Genomic DNA, 22649 nt, shown 5'->3' with positions numbered 1-22649 from the left:
TACAATTTATTACGAGCGAAGAGCACGTTTGAAATCACGAGTGGTCATTTGTGATCTTTAGGAGAACAAACTAGCCATTATAAATAAAAGCACGTGACATACCACTACTGTCTTTGCTTTGAGATTCTTGCAACTAAAGTGGGTATGAAACTTGAGACTCAATTGGATATTTCATCTATCTTGATTGGATTAAATTTTTGTAAAGTGAAAACTATGGATCGGAGGAGGAACCCACGTGGTTTTAATAAGATAAATGTTAATAATGTCGATATTAAATTATTTAGTTACTTCTATAATTCACAGGTAGAATTTAAACATTTGATATTTTGATAAATAAACCTATCAATTAATTACTCAAATATCTAAAATTGATTTACATATAAAATTTAACGTTTAATTAGATATAGTCGAAACACTTATTTCCGACCAACAAGTTATGAGTTGGAATCTCACTCATGCTATTAAAAAAAAAGTGTAGGCAAAAGTAGTTGTTCCAGAAAAGGAAAAGAGGGCAAAATAAACAAGACACATTCACTTCCATGGAAATATCATAATATAAACTGGGAAGTTTTTGTTTGTTATTGTAGTTTTCGGAACCTTTAAGAATACTTTTTTGTTTTTGTTTTTGTTCTTTTGGAACTACTGACAATTGTCAAGACGAGAAAAAAGTGAAGCATCGACGAACACAAAAGGAAAGGGAAGAGAATACGGATCTCTGCTTCTTTCCTCTCTGGATTCCTCCCACACAAACTACAGTTGAACTGTTGAACATACAAATTTCATACGAAATTAGGGCTACTCTATACCAAAGAACTTGTTCATCTCATAGACCGGATTCATCCAGGCAATGCAGTAGTAGCTTCGTATAGGTACTTGATCTGTTTATAGCATTTCATTTGTTTCTCTCAATTTTTAACGTCCAGAAAAAGCGAAGAAAATATCGTCAGGTTTTTTGCTGAATAGTTTGTTTTGACCAACTTTATGGTCGCATTAGATCTTAGCACATCACATTCACTCTGAAGTAACCAGTTGTGAGCTTCGATCTGTTTATGGTGATCGAAAGTTTTGGCTAACAGCTTCTATTTGAGTACTTGTGTGCTATGTTCATTCGGATATTGGCTGAGAACTGATGGTTAAACTGAAACCAATTATTCGACATGCTTAAAGGAGCTTCGTGTCGCAGGCATGTTGGCGACAGAAACATAACATAACATGTTTTGGAATAGAGTACAGGAGAAGCTTTTATTCGAGGAAAAGGCATGGGTGGATGATTTATATCCTGGATAATTAAATGGTTTTAATAATCTATAACTTTTCAGTACGGATTGAAGTGTTCTATCGATAAATATATTTTTGTTGTATACTTGCATTTTGCTCACCTGGTAAGAGCAATAATGCTATCAAGTTTAATGGGGTGGCTGTAAAAGTAGAATCGCGTCACCCCTGTAGTAACTTAATGTTAGTATGACTTAAGATTTTTCTTTATTGTGAAATTGACTGTTTATTTAACTCGTGAGGCCAGGTACCAGTTGTTTCTGCAGCTCAGGAGGACCATGTCGAACAAGTTAGCTATAATGACAGGGTTGTATTGTGGAACCTACGAAATGCAGACTTCTTAACTGACTTCGTACAAAGGAATGCCCAGTATGGATGTTGAGAAGTCTAATATTATGCGTGCCGAAGAAATTAAATGCCTAGCCAATGAAGCATTTACAGGTAACACATGCTACTTTGCTTAAATACATGGTGTATATTTTTTTATTTGTTCTTGTTGTTGTTGTTGATGATTGTTTAATTTTATTATATATATATTTTCTCATTTTCCTTTTGCTTTGACAAAGATAATAAGTGATGAGTGATTTGAACTCTGATTGAATTATCTATGCCAATTGTCAACTGATTTTTGTTAGTTAGGTTGTTATTAAGAGACATTTGTTTATAAATCCATACCATAATATATATATTTCAGTTCATGATGTTTTTGTAAAATGGACTTCCATTCATGACATAAATGAGAAAAAAAAATTGTCCTTACCCCAGACAACAGATTTTTCCCTCTTCAATGATATGATTGACAATAATGCACGTATACAGCATATATTATTTCTCACTCAATTAAGACTATTTCTTCAATAATTACATTTTGGTGATTTTATTGTAAATACGCTTTCTGTCGGTTGAGCTGTTCTAACCTTGTTTTGAATTCCAGCTCACAAATATGTTCAAGCTATTGATCTATATACGCAATCAATTGAACTCAACAACCAGAATGCTGTATATTGGGCAAATCGTGCATTTGCACACATTAAGCTAGAGGAATATGGCAGTGCGCTAGAGGATGCATCAAAAGCTATCGAAGTTGATCCTAGATATTCCAAGGCATAGTTTTAAGATTAAGCTTTAGTTATTTTTTATGCCCTTTTCTTTCACATTAATAATATTATTTGCATGTATTTTGAATATATACTTGTATATTGTAATGTCAGGGTTATTACAGGCGTGGTGCTTCTTATCTTGCCATGGGGAAGTTCAAAGAAGCACTTAAAGATTTTCAGCAGGTGCTTTTAATTAGGGTTCTTTTGAATATTGCAACAATATATTTCTGTCTGCTTTCCTTTCCACGAGCTGTTCAAAGTTTTTTTTTTTTTTTTTTTTTGAATCAAAGGTATTCAAAGTTGATCTTGTATGCTCAATTTTTGGATGTGCATGCTGCAGTACTTGAATTGTAACTTATACAAACTACCTGGTTTGTATCATTGATCAAGCCTTCAATATTAAATCATGCCACTTTTTACACGATAGTTTTATAATATTTTGTTGCAAGTTAGATGCATCTTTTTGTTCCATCATTATATTAATTATAAGTAGATCAGTTTGCATTCTTTCATAGAATGATTTTCTTTGATTTTCAGTTCTGCAAAGAATGATTTTATTTGATTTGCAGTTCCACAAAGGATGAGTTTCTTTGATTTGCAGTTCTGAAAAGGATCATTTATGATTCAGCATCAAGAATTACTTTGCTGTTATTTTATCTCTTTCTATTGTTGCATTCTTGTTCATGTATCTGTAACTTATTTTTTGAGTTGAAACCTTTGTTCTCATAGGAAAAGGTATCCATTGCATGTAAGCCTGAGATCTCCTTCCTAAACATCTTCCTTTTGACGTCTCATACGAAAATATATTAATCCGTGATATCAATTGTTCTAGCAGAATTTTGATTCGTCAGTTCCTATTAGCTACATTTATGCTATTTAGTTTTTTTTTTTTCATCACTTCCATTTATAGTTGCAATGATCAGAAAGTCTGGCAGGTGAAAAATGGAGAAAATTCATTCGAAGGTCTCTCTTGTTTGGCACTTGTTGTTTAGACATTTTAGCTCCTGGTTGTATTTTACCGGAAGCCATTAGTTCAGTCCCCGAGGCTTCTCAGATTTGTTGCATGCTGTGTGGAGGACTTCCTAATTTTTAAAGGCATACTTGAATTGCAGCATCCTGGAATTGACTTCTTTTTTGTTTTTTTTTTAATATTAATTTTTTATGAACTAAAGCTCAAGAAGATGTGCCCTAATGATCCTGACACTATCAAGAAGTTGAAGGAATGTGAGAAAGCGATTATGAAGCTTAAGTTTGAAGAAGCTATTGCTATTTCAGTTCCTCAAAGGGATGCCGTGGTCAATCCTATTGATTTCCACACTGTAGGTATAATTTTCATTCCCATATTTTTTAGTTTATTCTGCAATGCTTCAGAGTTTTTATCTTTATTTAACGAGCAATTCCACTGGAGCTAAGTTGAATATTGTTGCCATTGAATTTTATTTGATATTTGATCGTAGGATGAATTTTGGGGGTATCAACTAATTAGTCAATGACTTCTTTGAGAGGAATGTTGAGGAATTTCTTGGTGTAAGAAAAGATGACGACATACGACACATTGACAATACATTTCAGAAATTTTAAGTTAACGAATACTTCTTTTTAGTCAGCATCCTAGGTTTGCTGCTACCGTTCTATTTTGATTTTTTTAAAAGGAAAAATATTCGAAAACCTTTTTTAAATTTAATTAATTAATTTATTCTTATCAATATTAAGAATTGAGAACTCTGGCAGAAGACAGAATATCAAGTTCATTTGCGTTTAAAGTACAGAGCATCTCTATGATTATCCATGTTGGTTATACTTTTTTCTTTAATCCATCATTATAGGAGTGAGCCCAAGTTCATCATCATTTACTGTCCAAATGGCTATAGTAGCAGCAGCAGTAGCAATTACAGCAATTGCAATTGCAACTCTTAGCACAGAAGTTGCCGCAGTAGTAGCTGCAATAGCAGTGGTGGTGCTGGTAATCCTGGTCACACGATGGTGGGGTGGCAGTGAAGTCAGTACCAATGCAATGACTCTAGGTTTTTTCTCTTAGAACTGTCAGAATCTCTTGAGTTTTAGAATTCATTAACTTGATTTGAAAACTGATGAGCTCATGTTTTAGTAATGCACTTCTAATCGAAGACTTTATTCTAGACTATATTCTTAACTTTTTCAAAATTTATTTTAGTGATCAAGTTACAATGTAGTAGAAGTTCGCCTATTTTTTAATATATATATTTAATAATTATTATAAATTTATTGCACCAAGAATTGTTGTTTTATGCATTTCAGTGAGTGGTGAGAAGTAGGTTAGTTCTATTAATGGATTTTTATCTCATATTCAAAAAGCAGTCAAAGAGGTATAGAATTAACTAATTAATGCATCAATAGTATTTGCATTATTTGATTTGCCTTTACTGCTTGTTAATATTAATTCTTCTTGTAAGAGTTCATCATGTGTAGAGGATTTATTAGTTGCCTTCTTCCCTAGGCACCAACTATAGTTCCATCTTTTTTCCTTAAGTGTAGATGTTGATCCTCAATATTCTGGAGCAAGAATAGAGGGAGATGTCATAACATTGGATTTTGTGAAGAAAATGATGGATGATTTTAAGAACCAGAAATCCTTACACAAGCGGTATGTGTTGCCCCTCCAATAATAGGTAATAATTACTCTATTTAGTATGCCTAGTGCGCTGTGTTGTTTTAATGATACATTTTTCTTTAGATATGTATTCCAGATTCTGCAGCAAACAAAAGAAATAATGAAAGCTCTTCCATCTTTAGTTGATATAACTGTTCCTGAGGGTGAGGGCAAACATCTCACAGTTTGTGGTGATGTGCATGGTCAGGTCAGTAGTACCTTCTTTTAGAAATGCATATTCGATTCTTAGGTTTAATGTCAATTTGAACACACAAACCTAAGAAGGGACATCTTGTCCCTTGGTCCCCTAGTTTGTTGTCCCTGCTTTGGGGTTTTTTGAATGGAAGTGTTGCTCTGCTTTGAATAAAAAAATAATAAAAAAATTGAACACACTAACAACTCTTTATGGCCTAGGCAACTGGGCCTTGACCTATGACCTAGATGGCGATTCTCCATAATCACAATTAACGGCTTAATTTTTTTTTTGGAGCTTTTCTGAACAAACTTTTAGGTAACCTCTATGCATGTTTCATTGACACAAAAATAGAATTATGGATTCTTGCATTCTGCAGTTGGCGAGCAGTCAAACACATATTACTGTAATTAGAGTCATATAAGTGCAGTCAAAAGATCCTATCCAAAAAAAAAAAAAAAAGTGCAGTCAAAACAGTTTTGTAATTATTATCTCTTTTTAATCCATGCCAGTTGGATCCTTATTCGTAATTTCCTTTGGGCTTGTAGGGTGTTAGTGAAAGTGCTGGTTTTGTTTTCTTATCATTTTCTGTAATAAGTTGCATCTCTTGATAACGGAATTATCACGACCTTTTTAATTCCTGATAATGATGTCTTGCAGTAATCTCCTCCACCATAGATGTGGTACTTGAACGGTCTGTTTGTTCTAACAATTGAATTGTTCTAAGAGCAACTCCAACAATTTTATTCGCATCAACTTTTTCTTTCGTTCTTCTGTCTGCATGTTTTTAGACATTGGCCTCCCTCATGCTTTCATCTTTTAATTCTTGCAGTTTTATGATCTCTTAAATATTTTTGAGCTGAACGGTCTGCCCTCGAAAGATAATCCATATCTGTTCAATGGTGACTTCGTGGATAGGGGATCATTTTCTTTGGAGGTCATCCTCACCTTGTTCGCATTTAAATGCATGTCTCCATGTGGTAAATTGAATACAATCCCTATTGTTCTGAGCCTCCATATTTTGTATTTGAGGTTGGACTCTGCATATTTACTCTTATAGCAGATATTATATGATCATGAGGTTTGCATCAACCAGTCATATTGTTTACTTTATATAAACTATGTCTGGGATTTGCGTGTTTTTGAGTTCAATATAGCAAGTTTCTTTAGTCTGAAATAAGTTAAGGGAGTTGCGCAGTATAAGATAATCTACTTTTAGTTGTCAAAGCGTTTCTGGTGCTTTTATTTCGTGATAATAACTATTCCCGACATTTTCTTTTATGCTCACTCTTTTAAGAATGACTCAGCAAATTCCACCATCTAATTGATCCTGTTTGTCTTACTCAGCAATACATCTCACTAGAGGAAATCATGAGAGCAAGAGCATGAACAAAATGTATGGTTTTGAAGGCGAGGTTATGATGAAGCTGAATGAAACATTTGTGGAACTGTTTGCAGAAGTATTCTGTTGTCTGCCTTTGGCTTATGTCTTGAATGAGAAGGTTTTTGTAGTTCATGGAGGCCTTTGTGGTGTTGATGGGGTAAAACTCTCTGACATTAGAGCAATAAACCGTTTTTGCGAACCTCCCGAGGAAGGTAAGTTGATCAATTGGTATCCTTTTATGCGGTTCCTTCCATTTATGTTTTAATTATGTTGAGATGGAACTGGTAATCATATTTTTGCCGAAAATATTTCTGCTGTATCATACTTGGTAGTTTATTCCATCAGTGTTTGATAGCACTTCCATTTCCTTTGTTGGCGGTCTTTGCATAACCTTTGCTACTTACTCTTATCAAGGCAAAGGCTCTGTAATACAAGAGCCTTACGTTCTCCGTATTGAAGTAATGGATTACTAATTTCCTTGTCCATTTTCACTTAAGGATTAATGTGTGAATTGCTATGGAGTGATCCACAACCTTATCCTGGACGAGGCCCTAGTAAACGTGGTGTAGGTATTTCCTTTGGCCCAGATGTAACTAAAAGATTTTTGCAGGAAAATAATTTAGGTAATTATGGCTTAATTTTATGGTTTAGCTTGTCTATTTAATGACTTCGCATACTACATTCATTTTATAACTTGAGGATCCTTCACTGAAACCAGACTTAGTCGTGCGATCTCACGAGGTGAAGGAAGAAGGCTATGAAGTTGAGCATGATGGTAAACTCATCACCATATTTTCTGCTCCAAATTATTGTGATCAGGTAAGTCGTTTTCTTTAAAATATGTGAATGTTATAATAGGTAAATACAGTAAAAATTAAAATAACTTGGATCTGATCACTCCACTTGTTAGCCTTGGATTGCTAACCGTGGGACTGAAAGTTAGAGCCACATTGGAGTATTTTGTTATGTCTCGGTTTTCCATACTATTTAATGCTTTATTTTAATATCTAAAAATGCAAAACGGCAATAGGATTAATAGGTTTAAATCTTATTTTGATTCTATTTTTCTCCTAATATCTTGGAATGTTATTTTCTAACATGATGCAAGATTTTGTAAATGCACAACAGAAATTGAACGACAAAGGATCAAAATGGAGTTTTTATACAAAAATCAGGGTTCAAAGTTTCATTTGGAAGTATTAGAATCCAAATGAAATAAATTTAAGAGTTTAGGGATTAAGTTAGTATTTGAATCCTGCTGTTCAAGGATTTAATCTGGTTGGCCCTACATCTGTCTAACTCTTCTAGTTCTTTTTTATTTTTATTTTTATTATTTTTTTAATAATGAAACACTAACTATTAGAAGAGAAAAAGAGAGAGGTAGATGAAGTATGTCCCAAGCCAACCAAGGAGTAACGAAAGGGTTCCCCAGGTTTGAATGACTAAGTTAGAATAATTACAGGTTATTTTCTCTTTCTTTATAGAACATACCAAGAAGAAGCAACATAAGTCACTAATTCCCATAATTCAGACCAACCCCTATACTTTCTTGGAATGTTCCTCCTCGACTTAGGGAACTCAGGGCATGTTTGAGACTGATTTTAGTATAGCTAAAATCAAATTTGTCATTTTCTAAAGTTTGTTGTATATCATTTTAAAAATTACAAAATTTAAGTGGAAATGATTTTGACAATGATGAAAAGTGATTTTAGTCGTGCTAAAATTGCTTCCAAACATACCCTAATGTCAGACATATAAGTAAATGACAAAAGTGAGTCTAGCGATGCCAAAAGCTCTCCCAAATATATTCTTTGGTATAAGAGGGGTTTGCACATGTTAAATCATGGAGCATTCCATGGCCTCTGATGACTGATCACAGTAGCTTATGATTGCTTTCTGCCGTAGAAGTTAAAATGATCATCCCTCTCATATTCTCGGGAGATGCTGCTGCTGCTGCCATATTTGACTATTATATGTGAGAGCATGATGATCCATAGTTTGGTTGACATTGATAAGCTATCTTCATATGGCAGATGGGTAACAAAGGTGCTTTTATTCGATTCAAAGCACCCGATTTGAAGCCAAACTTCGTGACGTTCTCAGCTGTGGTCAGTTTCTCCATCCTCCTTCGTATTCTCCTCTAGCTTTCTTTCTCAACTCGGCATTTTCTTAAGGGTAACGTGATTTGACTGTTGATTTTCTTTGGTCCAGCCACATCCTGACGTGAAGCCTATGACATATACAAACTTCCTCCAGTTCTTTCAATAGCTGACTTTAACTGCTTTTACACCCAGATTTTATGTTCTACACAGGAACCCTAGAAGAAGCTGGTGCCAAAATGGCAAATTCAGTACAATCTATTGATTCTTTTACATACATTAGTTTTTAATTGTTTTACTTCTGACTTGTAGTTCGGGGTTTCCCTTTATTTTCTGGCCGAGTTGGGTTTTCCCTTCATTTTCTGTCATTCCTTTGAATATCACAATCTTGTGACTTGTCCTATGATATTGACGGCAGTTTATTTAGTTACAAAGTTCAGGAGTTGGTTTGCAATTTTGCCTGCCGAAGAAAGTCATCTTTGTATTGTATTGAGTTATTATCATATATTACATATGTCTGTAATGTATTTTATTATTGATGATAATAGAAGATGGTGAAATCTTGAAGCCTCTCCCTGACTGGACCAACCTCTTTCTCATCAGCTCAGCACGTCCCTACGATCAAAATATCATCTTATCATCTGCTCTATCTTTTGTTTCAAATCGTTTGTTTTCGTCTCAGTACATTAAACTTCAGTTTATTTTAGTTCTTGTATTTTTAAAATGTCTATTATGGTCCCTATATTTAAAAGTGATCAATTTAGTCTCTATTTGCTTAACACAAATTTTATATACAATAAAATAATTAGTACAAATTTTTAATTATATTTCAATAAATTTAATAAGTAAAGCGTCGTGTTAAAATTACGATCAAATGAACCAAAATAGTATTTAACTTTTCAAAGCATATAGAACTCTTTTTGCAGGCAAAACTTAGGGTGGTCGGTCTACCATAATTTAATAGTTGGTTAATGTATCTCAACTATCCTTGAATGCAAGTTTGGTTTTTTATTTTTGTACTTGTGTTGCAATATATATATTTCTTTTAAATGAGAAGTGCTTCTAATTTTGCATTATTGACTAACATAATTGATTTTAGTAAACCATTTTACCATCATAAAAAATTAGAGGTCTATTCCTTACACTTTTCACCATTTCAATTCAATTCCATCAGTGTTACATGAGAATCTATTTTGGTCCATAAATCTTATGATATTACATGACAAGCATTTATTTTATTGAATTCAATGAAAAACAATTTAATAATAATGATCAGACAAATTTTATATAGATTTTTTGTAATACAACAAATTTTATATAGATGGATCAATGATAAGACATTTCAACATATGATAAAAATGAAATAAGTATGAATGTGGGTGCACTAATATAAGATTTAAACATACTATATAATTTTTAAAGAGATAATTTTGTAACAAGGTAACGTGAAATTTCATTAGAAGTAGCTCTCTTCACATAAATAAATCAGTTTCACATAACTAAAATTATCAATTGTGGGTTTCTTTAAACAATTATATTAAAAAAAAAAAACCCCCGGAAAGTTTGCATTTGCTGAAAATTAAACAGAAATATTGCTAGAGCAAAATAAAAAGGGGTTACACGCTTCTGACTCTGCCACGTGGCCATTCCCACCCACGAAAACGGCATATATTAAAAAAAAAAAAAAAGTGAAATTAGAATTTAGAAATTTTAGAAATTAGAAATTAGAATTTAGAATAGTATTCTTATACAGTCGTTATCCAGGCTCCTACGACGTTGTCCTCGTCGTTTCGAGGGTTTTTTCTTTTTTCCATTCGGTGCGAGGTCGTCTCCGTCGTCGTTTTGGGGTTACTTCAGCAGCCAGCCAGGTTCCAACGCCTTCCCTCCCTTTTTTTTATGCTTCCTTTAATTTTCCACACCATTTATATTCTCTGCCTCTGCGTCACTCCTCCCACCTAGGGTTTCCTTCCCTCTCGATTTCTCCCTTTCTTCCCTTCGATTCATCTCTTGCAATTCTGCGCGCCAAACCCAGTTATAAATTGTTAAGGAACGTCTATAGAGATCCAATTCCGAGGATGTTGCGTTTGCGTATTTGTCGTCGAATACTGAATGAAGCTCCACTTCCACTGGTGAATGTTTTGGCCAGTCCTGATTCCCAGGCAGACGCTCTGGGATCTTTTAGTTATGTGTTGGTTGTCTTGGTATTATTTATAATGTTGATCAGGTCTCAGGCGCGTTGTTCTTTGCAGTATTTTAATCTTGCTCCGTTAGTTTATGTTAAAGGATTGAATGAACCGAGCGCATTAATATGTTCCCCATGCGTATTTGTACAAAATATGATCAAGCTGGGATTTTGGTTAGTTCTTTCTGTCTTTCTAGCTGTGTGGTGTGGTCGTACTTAGTGTCGTGTGAAATTGTTGATAGTTGGACTTTAGTTAAATGGTTGGTGTTTTTCTTTCATTTTGCTGGTTCGATTAGTGGCAACGATGGAGGTATCATTAATGGATCCTTATGGGACCAATCCCGGACCAATTGAGAGCTTGGTGCTATATGACCAAGAGAAGCATGTTTCTTCAGCGGTTTGGGATGGGCAGGTGCAGTTTATTATCAGATAAGCTTTATAATTGTTATTTGAATTTGCCATTTGTTCGTGGTACTTCTTATTTTAGTTTTGAAGATTATAAATAATTTTTCAGTCAAACTAATACGTGTACAGGAGCGTGGTGCACTTAGGTGTCATGAGCACACTTCCAAGCTTGATCAGTGGACACTTACGGCCAAACAAATTGAATTAGTAGAGAGAGCTGGATTTGGGTACTTGAGATTGATTCCTGCAATTAGTCTGGATAATCCACTCATCTCCGCTTTGGTTGAGAGGTGGAGAAGAGAAACAAATACCTTCCACTTGAATGTTGGGGAAATGACTGTAACCCTGAAAGATGTCGTTCTCTTACTGGGACTAGAAATTGATGGAGATCCTGTTATTGGTCTAACATATACAACCTGCCACTCTGTCTGCGAAAGGTATCTAGGCAGAGCACCGGATCCTGGCTATACAAGTGGTGGAATGGTGAAGCTTAGTTGGTTGAAAGAGTTCTTTTCTCGGTGCCATGAAGATGCTCCAATGGAAATTGTCGAACGCCATACGCGTGCTTACCTTCTTTACCTCGTAGGAAGTACAATATTTTCCACCACAACTGGGAATAAAGTACCTGTCATGTACCTTCCTTTGTTTGAGAGTTTTGACCAGTGTGGGAAGTTTGCTTGGGGAGCAGCTGCACTAGCATTTTTGTATAGAGCTCTTGGGAACGCTTCCTTAAGATCACAAAGTACCATCAGCGGTTGCTTAACCTTATTACAGGTTATCTGAAATGATTGGTTCCCTCCTCCCAATCCCCTACTTCGTTATGTGATTTGTTTAACTTTTTTAGCTGCATTATCCTTTATAACTGAATGTTATCTTTTTTGTTTTGTACTTCTCAGTGTTGGAGTTACTTTCACCTTAATATTGGGCGTCCGAAGCTAAATCAAGATCCAATGCATAATCGCTTTCCATTTGTGCTTAGATGGAAGGGCAAACAAAGTGGTCCAACAGCAAACCGTGATGTAGTATTTTATCGCAAGGCTTTAGATTCCCTGAAACCATGTGACGTAATTTCTATATCATTCCTTCTGTAATTCTAGATTCAGATACCACTATTTGTAATCCACAAAGTGTGACCAGATTTGTATTGGTTTTGTCCTATAGGTGGAGTGGCTACCTTATAGAAACATGGACAGTATGCTAATTCCAGAAGATATTAAAAGTTCTTTGATACTTGGGAGGGCGAAGACAATGTTGATTTCTTTTGATAAGGCAGAGAGGCATCTTCCTAACCGTTGTTTAAGGCAGTATGGTATGCATCAGGCAATTCCAGAAGATGTACTGCGGTGGGAGAGAAAGAGCCGGGGTGTTGATGGAGGGGTTGACTTGTCAGCGAAGATGGAAGTTGAGCTTAACGAATGGAAGGAACGTAGACTCCAGATTGTTGATGGTGATGATAGTGTAGATGAGAATGAATACATGCAATGGTATCTGAAGATTACTCGTAGGTTTGTTGGGAGGCCTATATCTCTCTCATCTGAGTTTCAGAGGACGGTAAGACCATAATTCTTAGATTATTATGCAACTTGCTTGAATTTGTTGTTTAGTTTTAATCTTTTTTAAGCTTTAACAGAATGCTGGTTTGAGGGATATTGCACACATAGCAGATACTTTCTCAACCAAAGGGTTGGATCAGCAACAAATTGATTTGATTTCAAGGATAAGATACATTGCCCATGAATGTTTAAGAGACCAAGTCGGAGGCCCAATTATTTTGTCCTCCACCCCCCAAATTGAACTTGGGAAACGGGTTAGGGGAAAGGAGAGAGTCAGAAGAAAAGGTACTGGAAAGCGTGGAAGGAAGGAGGATCAATTGCAATACAACGCAGTTAGTGAGGACGAACAATCTCATTTTTGTGATTCTGCCATTGAGGTTGATCAATTACAACTGCATCACATGGATAGAGAGATGGAGCATCCAGAGTTATGTTCTGTTGATACGGAGGTCAATCATTTACCGCTGATTCATGAAGTTGACGAGGACGAGAACATGCAATTATGTGATGGCAATTTAGGGGTTGACCATTCTGACATGATCCATAACGCAGCTGGTGGAAATATGGCCGAGTTAAGCCATGCTGATATTAAACTCGATGAAGCAGAACTATGTGATGCACATAAGGAGGTCGATGTCCTGCATTTACCTGATACAATCAGTGAAGTTACAGATGCCCAGATTTGTAGTGCAATGGAGGCTAGTAATCCACATCATTTCCCTACATCTAAGGAAGCCAAGGACTCACAGATTTATCATTCAACCGAGGAAGTTAATGTGCCAAAGTTTCCTGACACAGCTAACAAGGTTGAAAATTCAGAGCTTTACCATGGCTCTATTAAGAGCTCTCCACATACAGGTGAACTGGTTGCTGAAATTGTTTCAGAGTCATCTTTTGTACCTCATGAGGATATAGTGCAGAAAGGAAATAACAATGTTTATATAAAACAGAGGTATTATTATTTTGACAAGCTTTGGTCCGTAAAATTTGCAGTCCTAGTATGCTGGTTGACTTTGTGATGAACTGTATGTGATGCTGATACAATCGTGGTGTATTCAATTTCTTTCCTTTTATTTTATGGGGTCCTCCTTCGGTCAAAGTTAAATCTGCTTTCATTTTCTTTTCTGACAGATGAATGTGCAGCCCAAAGCTAATGCATAAACTTCACGATGGATGATAGGCTTGGTCATCTGAAGCTGTCCATTTGATGACTTCTGGATGTAAATTTTTATATTGCATATTTATAGGTTAAAATATTTTGATTTGCCCCATTATTCAAGTGACATTTAATCTTTGTTTTACTTTTTTTATTTTTTAAAGTTTGGTTTCATGATAAAATATAATAACCATTGAATTGACAAGTAACTTCAAACTTTCCCTTGTTACAGAGCACGCTTGGAAGTACGTGAAGCAAGTAGGGTAGCCCGAAATGAAACAATCGTTTGCTACCACTGCCGGTGAGCAAATTTTTCCTAAAGAAGCAATAGTTTTCATCTTATAGTCACTGTATGCAATATCTAGTTGAAATTATTTTCTGCTCCTATTGCCGAATGTTTTCTGAAGAGCTGCAATAAACAGCTGGTCCAGTTGAGTTATGGCAATCTCTGCCCAATTTTGCTGTTCATTCCAGAAGTTTGATTCCCTTTGTTGGCTTCCTAATATTTCACCTCAATAAATATTTAAATATATATACATATATAAATAATACATTCATGGCTTTCATATTTGATTCTTCTGGTTTTCACTTGTCTTTGTATGACTTTAGACCAGGAAAAAGTTAAGACCAAAGGGACCCACGCATAAATCTGATTGCAAAAGGATTCTCAGTGTCTGATTTATTTCTTGGTCAGATTGTAATAACCCTGAATTAATTTTGCATCTGTTTGAGGCAAGTTCTCTTCAAAAGACCAATCATGTTTTTTCTCTATCCTGTTCTCTATGTTGTCCTTTCACTCTCCAAGAAATGCGGTAATAATTCTTAGCCATCCGTGTTCTTCTCTCTCAGACCGAATTCTGCATGTTTTTCTTTTTCAAACCAAGGTGTATTTGCTTGAGCCTTCTGCTCTAATAAGCTAAAAGTTCGTGGCCCACTATCTTACTGTAAATAAGATCTGAAATGTTGACGCATAAAATTATGTAAGATTTTCTCACTGTTCCAAGTAAGCAATTTATGTCATTTGAATATCGACCCTTTAATTATCAAAATTTAATAATATATCATTCTTTAGTTATTTATGTTCAAATTCTGAATATGAACTCGGATATTCATTAATTTCTCATGCCTTTACTGAGCTGCATGAAATTTGAAATACAGCTTTTCATTTTTATATTAATGACCATGATTTTCTGTGATGTTTTAGGAATTTTTTAGTGGGATTTGGAACTTGAGGTGAAGAAGAGACAAAAATCACAATTAACTTTTAAGGGGGTAAAGTTCCAATGTGTTGGATGCTGCCAGTTGACATGAATGCCCCTTTCTATGGTGAATCCAAGAGTGGACTCAAAAGGGCAGTGAGGGAAGAAATGACCAGAAAAAGAAATGAAAACGAGGCGTCTGCCGTCTGTCTTGATTATTGGGGCAAATTTCTAATGCTCTGTTTCTTGGAACTACAATAAAACTAATCATGATTATTATTAGTATGAATATTTTTCACATGATTAATCAGATTATAATGATGTTTATTTGATCTGAAGTCTAGTGAAAAAAGGTCAGTGACATAAATTGCTTACTTGGAACAGTGAGAAAATCTTACATAATTTTATGCGTCAACATTTCAGATCTTATTTAGTGAAAAAAGTCATAAATCTTTGACGAAATTTAGTGAAAAAAGGGTGTTTCACTCACGAACTGAGTTTATAGAATCTGAAATGAGGCTATTGAGTCTATATTATTTAGTATGGGGATTTCTTTATCTTAAGCTGTGTTTGCAGATTTTATAGAATTAGTAGGGGAATGGCAAATTGATCAAGTAGGTTGTGTGTAATGTTAAGAAATATTGTTCATTTTATCCTTCTAGTTTTTCCATGGCTAGGATTTCAAAGATCTATTGTAACTTACAAATCAAACACTTCACATAAAATTAAGTTTTTGTAACACAATAACTTTTGAATTCATTATCTCTTTGATCGGAGATAGGTGTTTTAACCAGTTGAGTTATGTTCAGATCGACTGTAACACAATAATTTATACAATCTAAATACATTACATAAATTAGGACATTTCAATCAATTCTATACTACACAAACTCAAATTTATGGAGTAATATCACTTTGGTTTAGTTTGAACTCCTTTTTAATCTGATAAAAGTTTAAACAAGAAAAGAAATTTGTGTCCAAAAAGCTGAACACACATGTTATTCTCTCTCTCATCTTCTGTTCTTGTGGTGAAGACCCCACCTTATTTTCATATTCCCAATCAAAATGGATGTCACAAAACACTAATTACCACTACCCCACCAATCACTTCAATCACATCTTCTCCTCAGCCCCCACTCCCTCCCCTCGTAGACAACCATTTGAAATGAAATCATTTTCCATAACCAACCAAACAACTCCCTCTCCCACAATGTACTGTTTCTTCCCACTCTTTCTGCTTCTTCCTTCTCTGCTCTCACTTCCCTCTGTCACTGCCATGTTCATGCCCCCCTTTGAAGCTGAGACCCTCTTCAAGATCATGGATTCCATGTCCTCTGATCAAAATTGGAGGCTCTCTCATCCCAATCCTTGCAAACCAGGCTCCTCTTGGCCTGGACTGGAGTGCAAACCAGCTCCCAATGACAATAGTCTTCTTCATGTCTCAAGGCTTGACTTTGGAACCTCCCCAAATCCCTCTTGCAACCCCACTGCCACATTCCCTTCATTGATTTTTGATCTTCCTCACCTTCAATCTGCCTTCTTCTTCACTTGCTTCACTCACACCAAGACCACTCTCTCTGTTCCCCCCACAGCCATCTCAAATTTTTCCTCACTGCAGCAGCTTAGCCTTCGGTCGAACCCGGCACTGACCGGTCCGATCCCACCTCGAATTTCTTCCCTCAAGTCCTTGAAGATCCTCACATTGTCTCAAAACCGCCTCGAGGGCGCGATTCCGCCCGAGATTTTCGGCTTGGTGTCCTTGGTGCACCTTGACTTGAGCTACAATTTGCTCACAGGCAGCATACCAATTCAGTTGGGGAACCTCAGGAGCCTTGAAGGCCTGGATTTGAGCTATAATTCGCTCTCTAGATCAATCCCAAGCACAATTGGCCAGTTGGGTCTGCTTCAGAAACTTGACTTGAGCTCCAATTCGCTCACAGACAACATCCCTGATAGCATTGAGAAGCTGAATTCCTTGGTTTTTTTGGCCTTCAGCAGCAACCAACTTGGTGGGCACTTCCCAAAAGGCTTGGAAAAGTTGCAGAATTTGCAGTATTTCATAATGGATGACAATCCCATGCAAATCTCTCTGCCTCTGGCATTTGGAAAACTAGTGAAACTACAAGAACTCAGGCTTGCTAGTTCTGGCTATTCCGGCACCATTCCATCAAGCTTCTCACAGCTAAAAAACTTGACCACTTTATCTCTACAAAACAACCATTTGACTGGAGAAATCCCAGTTGGATTCAGTGGTCTTTCTCGCATATATCACTTGAATCTCAGCAGAAACTCCCTGAGTGGCACTGTGCCTTTCAACTCAAGTTTCTTGAAGAGGATGGGCCAAAACTTGGATCTCAGTGGAAACCCAGGTCTTTGCTTGAGCCCTTCTGAAGCAACCGGCCAAAAGTTTGGAGTAAATGTCTGTGGAACTGATGAAGAAGGTGCCTCATTCTTCCAACCAATGAACAAATCTCCACCTAAATCAAGTTTCTGTTATCTATTTGCTTTCCTTCCTTGTTTGGTAATGCATCGTATATTGTTCCACTATGATCTCATTCTTGTTTAAATTGATTCAATCTTTTTGCTTCTGTATTGATTTTGCTTTAAAAGGAATCAGTAGTTTGGTCCTAAAATTTTTAACCTGTGCCTATTAAATAGGTTTTAAACTTTTAATATTATAATTAAAAGTGGGTCAAAGTTGGAATATGCGAAGGACAGTAGAGGGAAAGAGTAGCTCTCAAAATCCCAGTTCCAGTTCCAGTTTCACCATAGTGATAAAGCCAGTGTTGATTTCAAAACGACATGTCGCTCTCAGTGCCATTATTGAAGATGGTGCAAAGGGAAACACCCTCTGACAATTCATTTGAACACACACACACACGCCTGGAGCTTTCCCAATTCAAGTTTCTGTGATACGACATCGTTTCGTCTTTTATCTTATGAACATCAGGTAATGTAGTTATATGACACAAAATGCAATCTGCTTAATGGTAACTTTGATGACGTAAATCTACTATTCTGTTAACATATGTACTTTCATTTTGAAGCGAGGAAATCAAGGAACTTAACGAGGTTCATAAGTGTGACGCCCGACATCCGAGTAAAAAGAAGGGGTAACATGAATGTACCAATACCACATCTGAATGAGAAAGATCATGAGATCATGGAAAACATGATTAAGAAAAATTTAAAAGAATTGATAGTTACTACTAATACTAACAAAATGCACTTTCCTTTTCGGTGGTTCAATTATAAGAACTCCGAAGTTAAGCGTACTTGACTTTGAGCAATCTTCAATTGGATGGTTTCGTAGTCCATATTATGAAGCATGTGAATGAGGATAAATCATGTAAAAAGAACTCGTGTTGGTCTGTAGGAAAAGTCTTTACTCTTCTAAGTAGTTTAGATAAAGACACTGTTGCAGCGGAACAACGAGACAATTAGGTGCCAATTTCAAATTCCGAATCTTGGGCCTGCGGTGTTACAATAAGCTACTTCTCTCATTGCAAATTGATTTTGTAGGTAGTAATAAGATCATATGTTATAAGCTTTTAAATTACACAAAAGAAAGAACAGGGTTAAGAGGGGGAGAAACAGAGAAAAAGAGAACTTGAAAACAATTGAAAAAGCAAACAAGTGGGGACAGAAACAGTAGAGGTGATGAAACAAGACCATCAGAAAAAAGGGGAAAAAAAACTGACCCCAAAAGGACACTTGAAATACTGTAAGAGCTGGAAAGCACCCACCAAACTCAAAACAAAATTTACTTTAACATTTCAATTTTCACAACAGTTGTAAAAGAATAGTGCCATATTCCACTGCTACTCCTCCACTGTAGTTTTCTTTTTTACTTTCTGAAAGTTACCTCTTTTTTCCAGCAGAATTTTCTTTTGCTTTTATATACCATGTGCCCAAAATCCCATTTTTATTCATTTGGGTTTTGATATTGTTGAAAAGTTACCTTCTTTCTTTCCATGGCTATGGAATACGAGTAATATGACGGTGAATTGATTTTTCATATTCATAGCATTTTGATGGGTGCTGTTCAAAGAAAAGGAAAAAAAAACAGTTTTCTTTGTGTTTTTCCCCTGTACTTGTTTGTTCTTGTCTTGTTCAACAGAAGCAGATGACATTTCAAACATTTTTCCACTAAATACTTTATGTTATTTTGTTGCTTCTCAAATGAAACTGCCACTTTTTTTTGGCCTTCCAAGAAAGTACATTGGAAAAATGATGAATAAAATTATTTTATTTTTATAACTCTCTGAGCATATCTCACTTTTAACGGGAAAAAAATATTGCTTTTGTAACTGTTTGAATGACCAACAAAAATATATGTACGTAGGATTATGCTCTTTCTTTTTTCTTTATGATTACTTATTCCTCGATTAGCGTGCTGTGTTCATAAAAGCTATATTAATCCATTTGATTTCTTAAACTAATAAATCAGTACCTAAATATAGTTTAAAAGAAAATGATAAAATAATAGTTGTTGATGCATAAAATGGGTCATCCCGCGCTAATCTTTTTTAAGAGAGGCATGGAACTTGGAAAATAATGAGATTGTACATCATCCACGCTTCAATACTTAAGTTATAATCGAGTCTGTTTGTGTAGTAAGAGACCTCTTATTTACACAGAGAAACTCTAAAATCTTCTCGATTCCAGAGACCTCCACTAAAGAGCTAGACAATTTAGTTTAGAAGATCACGCTAGCTATGCACTCACTTGACCACTAGAGCTTAGCTTTTGGGTCTTCCTTGGCCTATTCGTCCTCGGCAATTTTGCCCAATGGTTCATGCCTCGCCTTTGCCTAACAAGGCTCGACTTATGTATTAGTTCTTGAGAGATTCGTGTTCAAGGACTCGACTCTTGAATCATCCTTTAGCCGAGGGACATAATAAGATACTTTTTCCTATCTATAATAATAGTAATAGATATTTTAGATCAAATAATACATATAGCATTTCGGTTCACTCATATCTAACCTTTTAAAAGACAAAATTATTGGTGGTTCCTTTTTAACTATTAATAGAGGGAACACAAATGGCTTTGAAGAAACCAACTTTTTGCCCATGTTTGTTTTGTGTGATTGGTTTTGCTGTTTTAAAGCTGAGTCCTTCAAACAAAAAAAATGCAGTATTTGAGACCACTGTGAAGAAGAATCAGTAGGCAAAGAGAAAAATCTACCAATTTTTGGAAGAAGAGAACAAGCAAGAGAATCCAAGGGGGCATCCATTATTATAGATATTAACCCCACAGAAATCCCCAAAAAGGGAAAGCAAAAGGAAATTCACTTTTTCCATCAGTCACAGATCATTTTGCATATATAGAGATATAGAGAGCTAAGGCTGAGCCCATTTATGAACCACTTTGATAAATTAGAGCCTCTTCCACTGTGCTTTCTTCCTCAATAAGGAGTAGGAATAGGATATAATAGGTAGTTGCTTTCCAAATATACAAGAGCGGAGTGAAGAAGAAATAAGACGTCGCCTTAGTTGTCTAACGTTACAAAATAATTATCTAGACAAATTAAGATTTTAATGTTTAGAATAGGAAGATTATACGTATAAACGGTTGGAAGGTAAGATTTTAGCCCCTGTTTTGAAAATATTTTGTAGTTCAAGCACAAAGCAAAAGGGATTACTTTTCTTCGTACGTTAAAGATAACATATTTTAGTTTCTTTAGAACAATAAATGGATTTGAACTTCTGACGGGAAGAGGATGAATAGATACTTTAGCTGTTAAGCTATATTAATATTGGTTTGTTAAGAATTCAGGTGAGGGGCGATAGAGAAAAGCCATTTTGATGAACTTTAAGAGATGTTGGTAAATGAAAAGCATTACAATAGTGGAGAGAAATTCTCTAAGATCAAAATGGTATACTTGTGTCATTGGTTGAAAATTACCTAATATGTAGATGCGTAAATAACTCTATACCGTGGTTGTATAAACGACAACAACGATCTATATATCAATGATCCATTTACTACCAACTTAATTGTTTCTCATTTTAAAAAAGTAATAATATTACATCGGGTTAAAAATTAAAATCTATATGAAAAGGGCGAAGGAAAAATTATATTGCATTATATTTGTTAACATCTCTCGTTGTTATTGAGATGCAAAATGATACTTTAAAGTGGTTTTTTTTTTCAATACAGCACAAATTGTTTCAATCATAGTAAAGATGTCAATTTTTTTAAAAGACAAGGAAAATGAGTTAGGGGATGAACAATTATTTACTATGGAACTTCAATTAATAATAGAGTTTAATTCATTGAAATAGTAGATAACATGTGATGGAAAAAAAGGTTAAATGATTGACCTCGTGGACCCTATGATATTGAATTTATCCTTATTATTAGAGTACTTAGAAGAAATAATACAGTAGTAACAATCTCCATATATGCATCCCACGTACAAGTTTGGCAGCGTTTGGTACGTTAGGTTGAAATGGGGTGGGGTTGGCCTCGGGTAGTCCACCGCCACTTTCCTCTTATTCTTAACAATTACTCATTTTCGTACGTATACACCATGAGTATGGCTCAACGATTAAAACATTTTATTTATTCTTTTGAGTTTGTAGGTTGAATCTTCCATCTCCATATATTAGAAAAAGAATTACCTCTTTCTGTCATCTATCTGCTCGTCTCTACTAATCTCACAACTTCCCTTTTGTGCCCAATTATTCTCCCTGAACAATCACATTCTCACCAAAATTGTTAAATAAAAAAAATGTAAGATTATATTGAATGGTTCGCTAAACAATTAAAAATAAAGCTATCGAAATCTAGGCTATAGGCCCCAAACAAAGGCTTATGTTACACAAATCAGGATACACGACTCCCTTAGACTTAACATTTCCAAGCCAAACACCTTCCCCAGATATCCGTTAATGTTTTGTCAAAGTGAGATATTATCTCACAAATTTTCACTGAAGAATAGATGAAAGGAGACATGTTTTCGCAGCAATATTTTTTTAGTACAACATGTGAGTTGAAAAATCGAATTTACAACCTCTTGGTTTGAGATATATGTCAATTACCGTTGAACTGACTCGTTTTGACAAAAAAAAAGATCGATTCAATTTGTCCACTTAATTATGCTAGGATTGATGATAGATGAACCATTTAGGACTTTGATTACATGAGGCATTTCAATGAGAAATATTGACAAATCTCTAAATACAAAAGATATAAAAAATAAAAAATAAAAAGATTAAGCTTCAGAGATGTTCAATATACACCGCAACACTAATTTTTACCTGTCATCTAATTACAATATAGTTAATAAATACAGTTCTAATTTTAGGGAAATCCATTTCGGAAAACAGTTTTAATTGTCGGTTTAGCTTCGGTTCGATTCTAAAATCGAGCCGATTACACCCCTGTGGTCGTGGCGGGAGGCGAGGAGAAAAGTGAAGTAAATTTGTTATTTCAAGATGGTATGAGGGGTATTTTAGTAAATGTA

General features: G+C 35.3%; 3 protein-coding genes across 11 annotated transcripts; all 3 read left to right on the top strand.

Moving 5' to 3' along the window:
• Positions 1 to 583: 583 nt before the first annotated feature.
• On the top strand, positions 584 to 9250 carry LOC111018106 (serine/threonine-protein phosphatase 5). The gene is made up of 14 exons (XM_022294058.2): positions 584 to 869; positions 1523 to 1716; positions 2210 to 2379; positions 2487 to 2558; positions 3548 to 3698; positions 4202 to 4399; positions 4890 to 4998; positions 5089 to 5212; positions 6030 to 6177; positions 6545 to 6793; positions 7079 to 7204; positions 7300 to 7400; positions 8615 to 8689; positions 8793 to 9250. Exons 2-14 carry the CDS (start codon positions 1638 to 1640, stop codon positions 8847 to 8849), a joined length of 1659 nt encoding a protein of 552 aa, XP_022149750.1. The 5' UTR covers positions 584 to 869; positions 1523 to 1637; the 3' UTR covers positions 8850 to 9250.
• Positions 9251 to 10406: 1156 nt separating this feature from the next.
• On the top strand, positions 10407 to 15507 carry LOC111018038 (protein MAIN-LIKE 2). 9 transcript variants are annotated; one of them, XM_088120875.1, is made up of 9 exons: positions 10407 to 10548; positions 11159 to 11274; positions 11397 to 12041; positions 12164 to 12331; positions 12429 to 12818; positions 12898 to 13845; positions 13952 to 14040; positions 14209 to 14277; positions 15181 to 15507. In XM_088120875.1, exons 2-6 carry the CDS (start codon positions 11167 to 11169, stop codon positions 13837 to 13839), a joined length of 2253 nt encoding a protein of 750 aa, XP_087977001.1. In that variant the 5' UTR covers positions 10407 to 10548; positions 11159 to 11166; the 3' UTR covers positions 13840 to 13845; positions 13952 to 14040; positions 14209 to 14277; positions 15181 to 15507. The 9 variants fall into 9 exon arrangements, with proteins under 9 accessions (XP_087977001.1, XP_087977002.1, XP_022149665.1 ...); XM_088120876.1 differs by lacking the exon at positions 10407 to 10548 and adding an exon at positions 10566 to 11036; XM_022293973.2 differs by lacking the exon at positions 10407 to 10548 and having other exon boundaries at positions 10566 to 11274; positions 12898 to 13678.
• Positions 15508 to 16098: 591 nt separating this feature from the next.
• On the top strand, positions 16099 to 17763 carry RLP29 (receptor like protein 29). Its single transcript, XM_022293940.2, has one exon. The coding sequence runs from the start codon at positions 16245 to 16247 to the stop codon at positions 17739 to 17741; it is 1497 nt and encodes a 498-aa protein (XP_022149632.2). The 5' UTR covers positions 16099 to 16244; the 3' UTR covers positions 17742 to 17763.
• The last annotated feature ends 4886 nt before the right edge of the window (positions 17764 to 22649 follow it).

This window comes from Momordica charantia, assembly GCF_013281855.1.
Source record: "Momordica charantia cultivar OHB3-1 chromosome 2 unlocalized genomic scaffold, Mcharantia_2.0 BLBB01000002.1, whole genome shotgun sequence".
In the NCBI taxonomy this organism is placed as follows: domain Eukaryota; kingdom Viridiplantae; phylum Streptophyta; class Magnoliopsida; order Cucurbitales; family Cucurbitaceae; genus Momordica; species Momordica charantia.
The sequence above is the reverse complement of the archived record's forward strand: the minus strand, read 5'-3'. Positions and strand labels throughout refer to the sequence as shown.

Bases quoted from the DNA above. Each gene is read 5' to 3' on its own strand.
- LOC111018106 (XM_022294058.2), top strand. From the start codon at position 1,638: ATGCCCAGTATGGATGTTGAGAAGTCTAATATTATGCGTGCCGAAGAA. The intron at 5,213-6,029 runs GTCAGTAGTACC...TAATTCTTGCAG, and splicing joins GTGGTGATGTGCATGGTCAG to TTTTATGATCTCTTAAATAT. The intron at 6,794-7,078 runs GTAAGTTGATCA...TTTTCACTTAAG, and splicing joins TTGCGAACCTCCCGAGGAAG to GATTAATGTGTGAATTGCTA.
- LOC111018038 (XM_088120875.1), top strand. From the start codon at position 11,167: ATGGAGGTATCATTAATGGATCCTTATGGGACCAATCCCGGACCAATT. The intron at 11,275-11,396 runs GTGCAGTTTATT...ATACGTGTACAG, and splicing joins CAGCGGTTTGGGATGGGCAG to GAGCGTGGTGCACTTAGGTG. The intron at 12,042-12,163 runs GTTATCTGAAAT...TGTACTTCTCAG, and splicing joins GTTGCTTAACCTTATTACAG to TGTTGGAGTTACTTTCACCT.
- RLP29 (XM_022293940.2), top strand. From the start codon at position 16,245: ATGTCACAAAACACTAATTACCACTACCCCACCAATCACTTCAATCAC.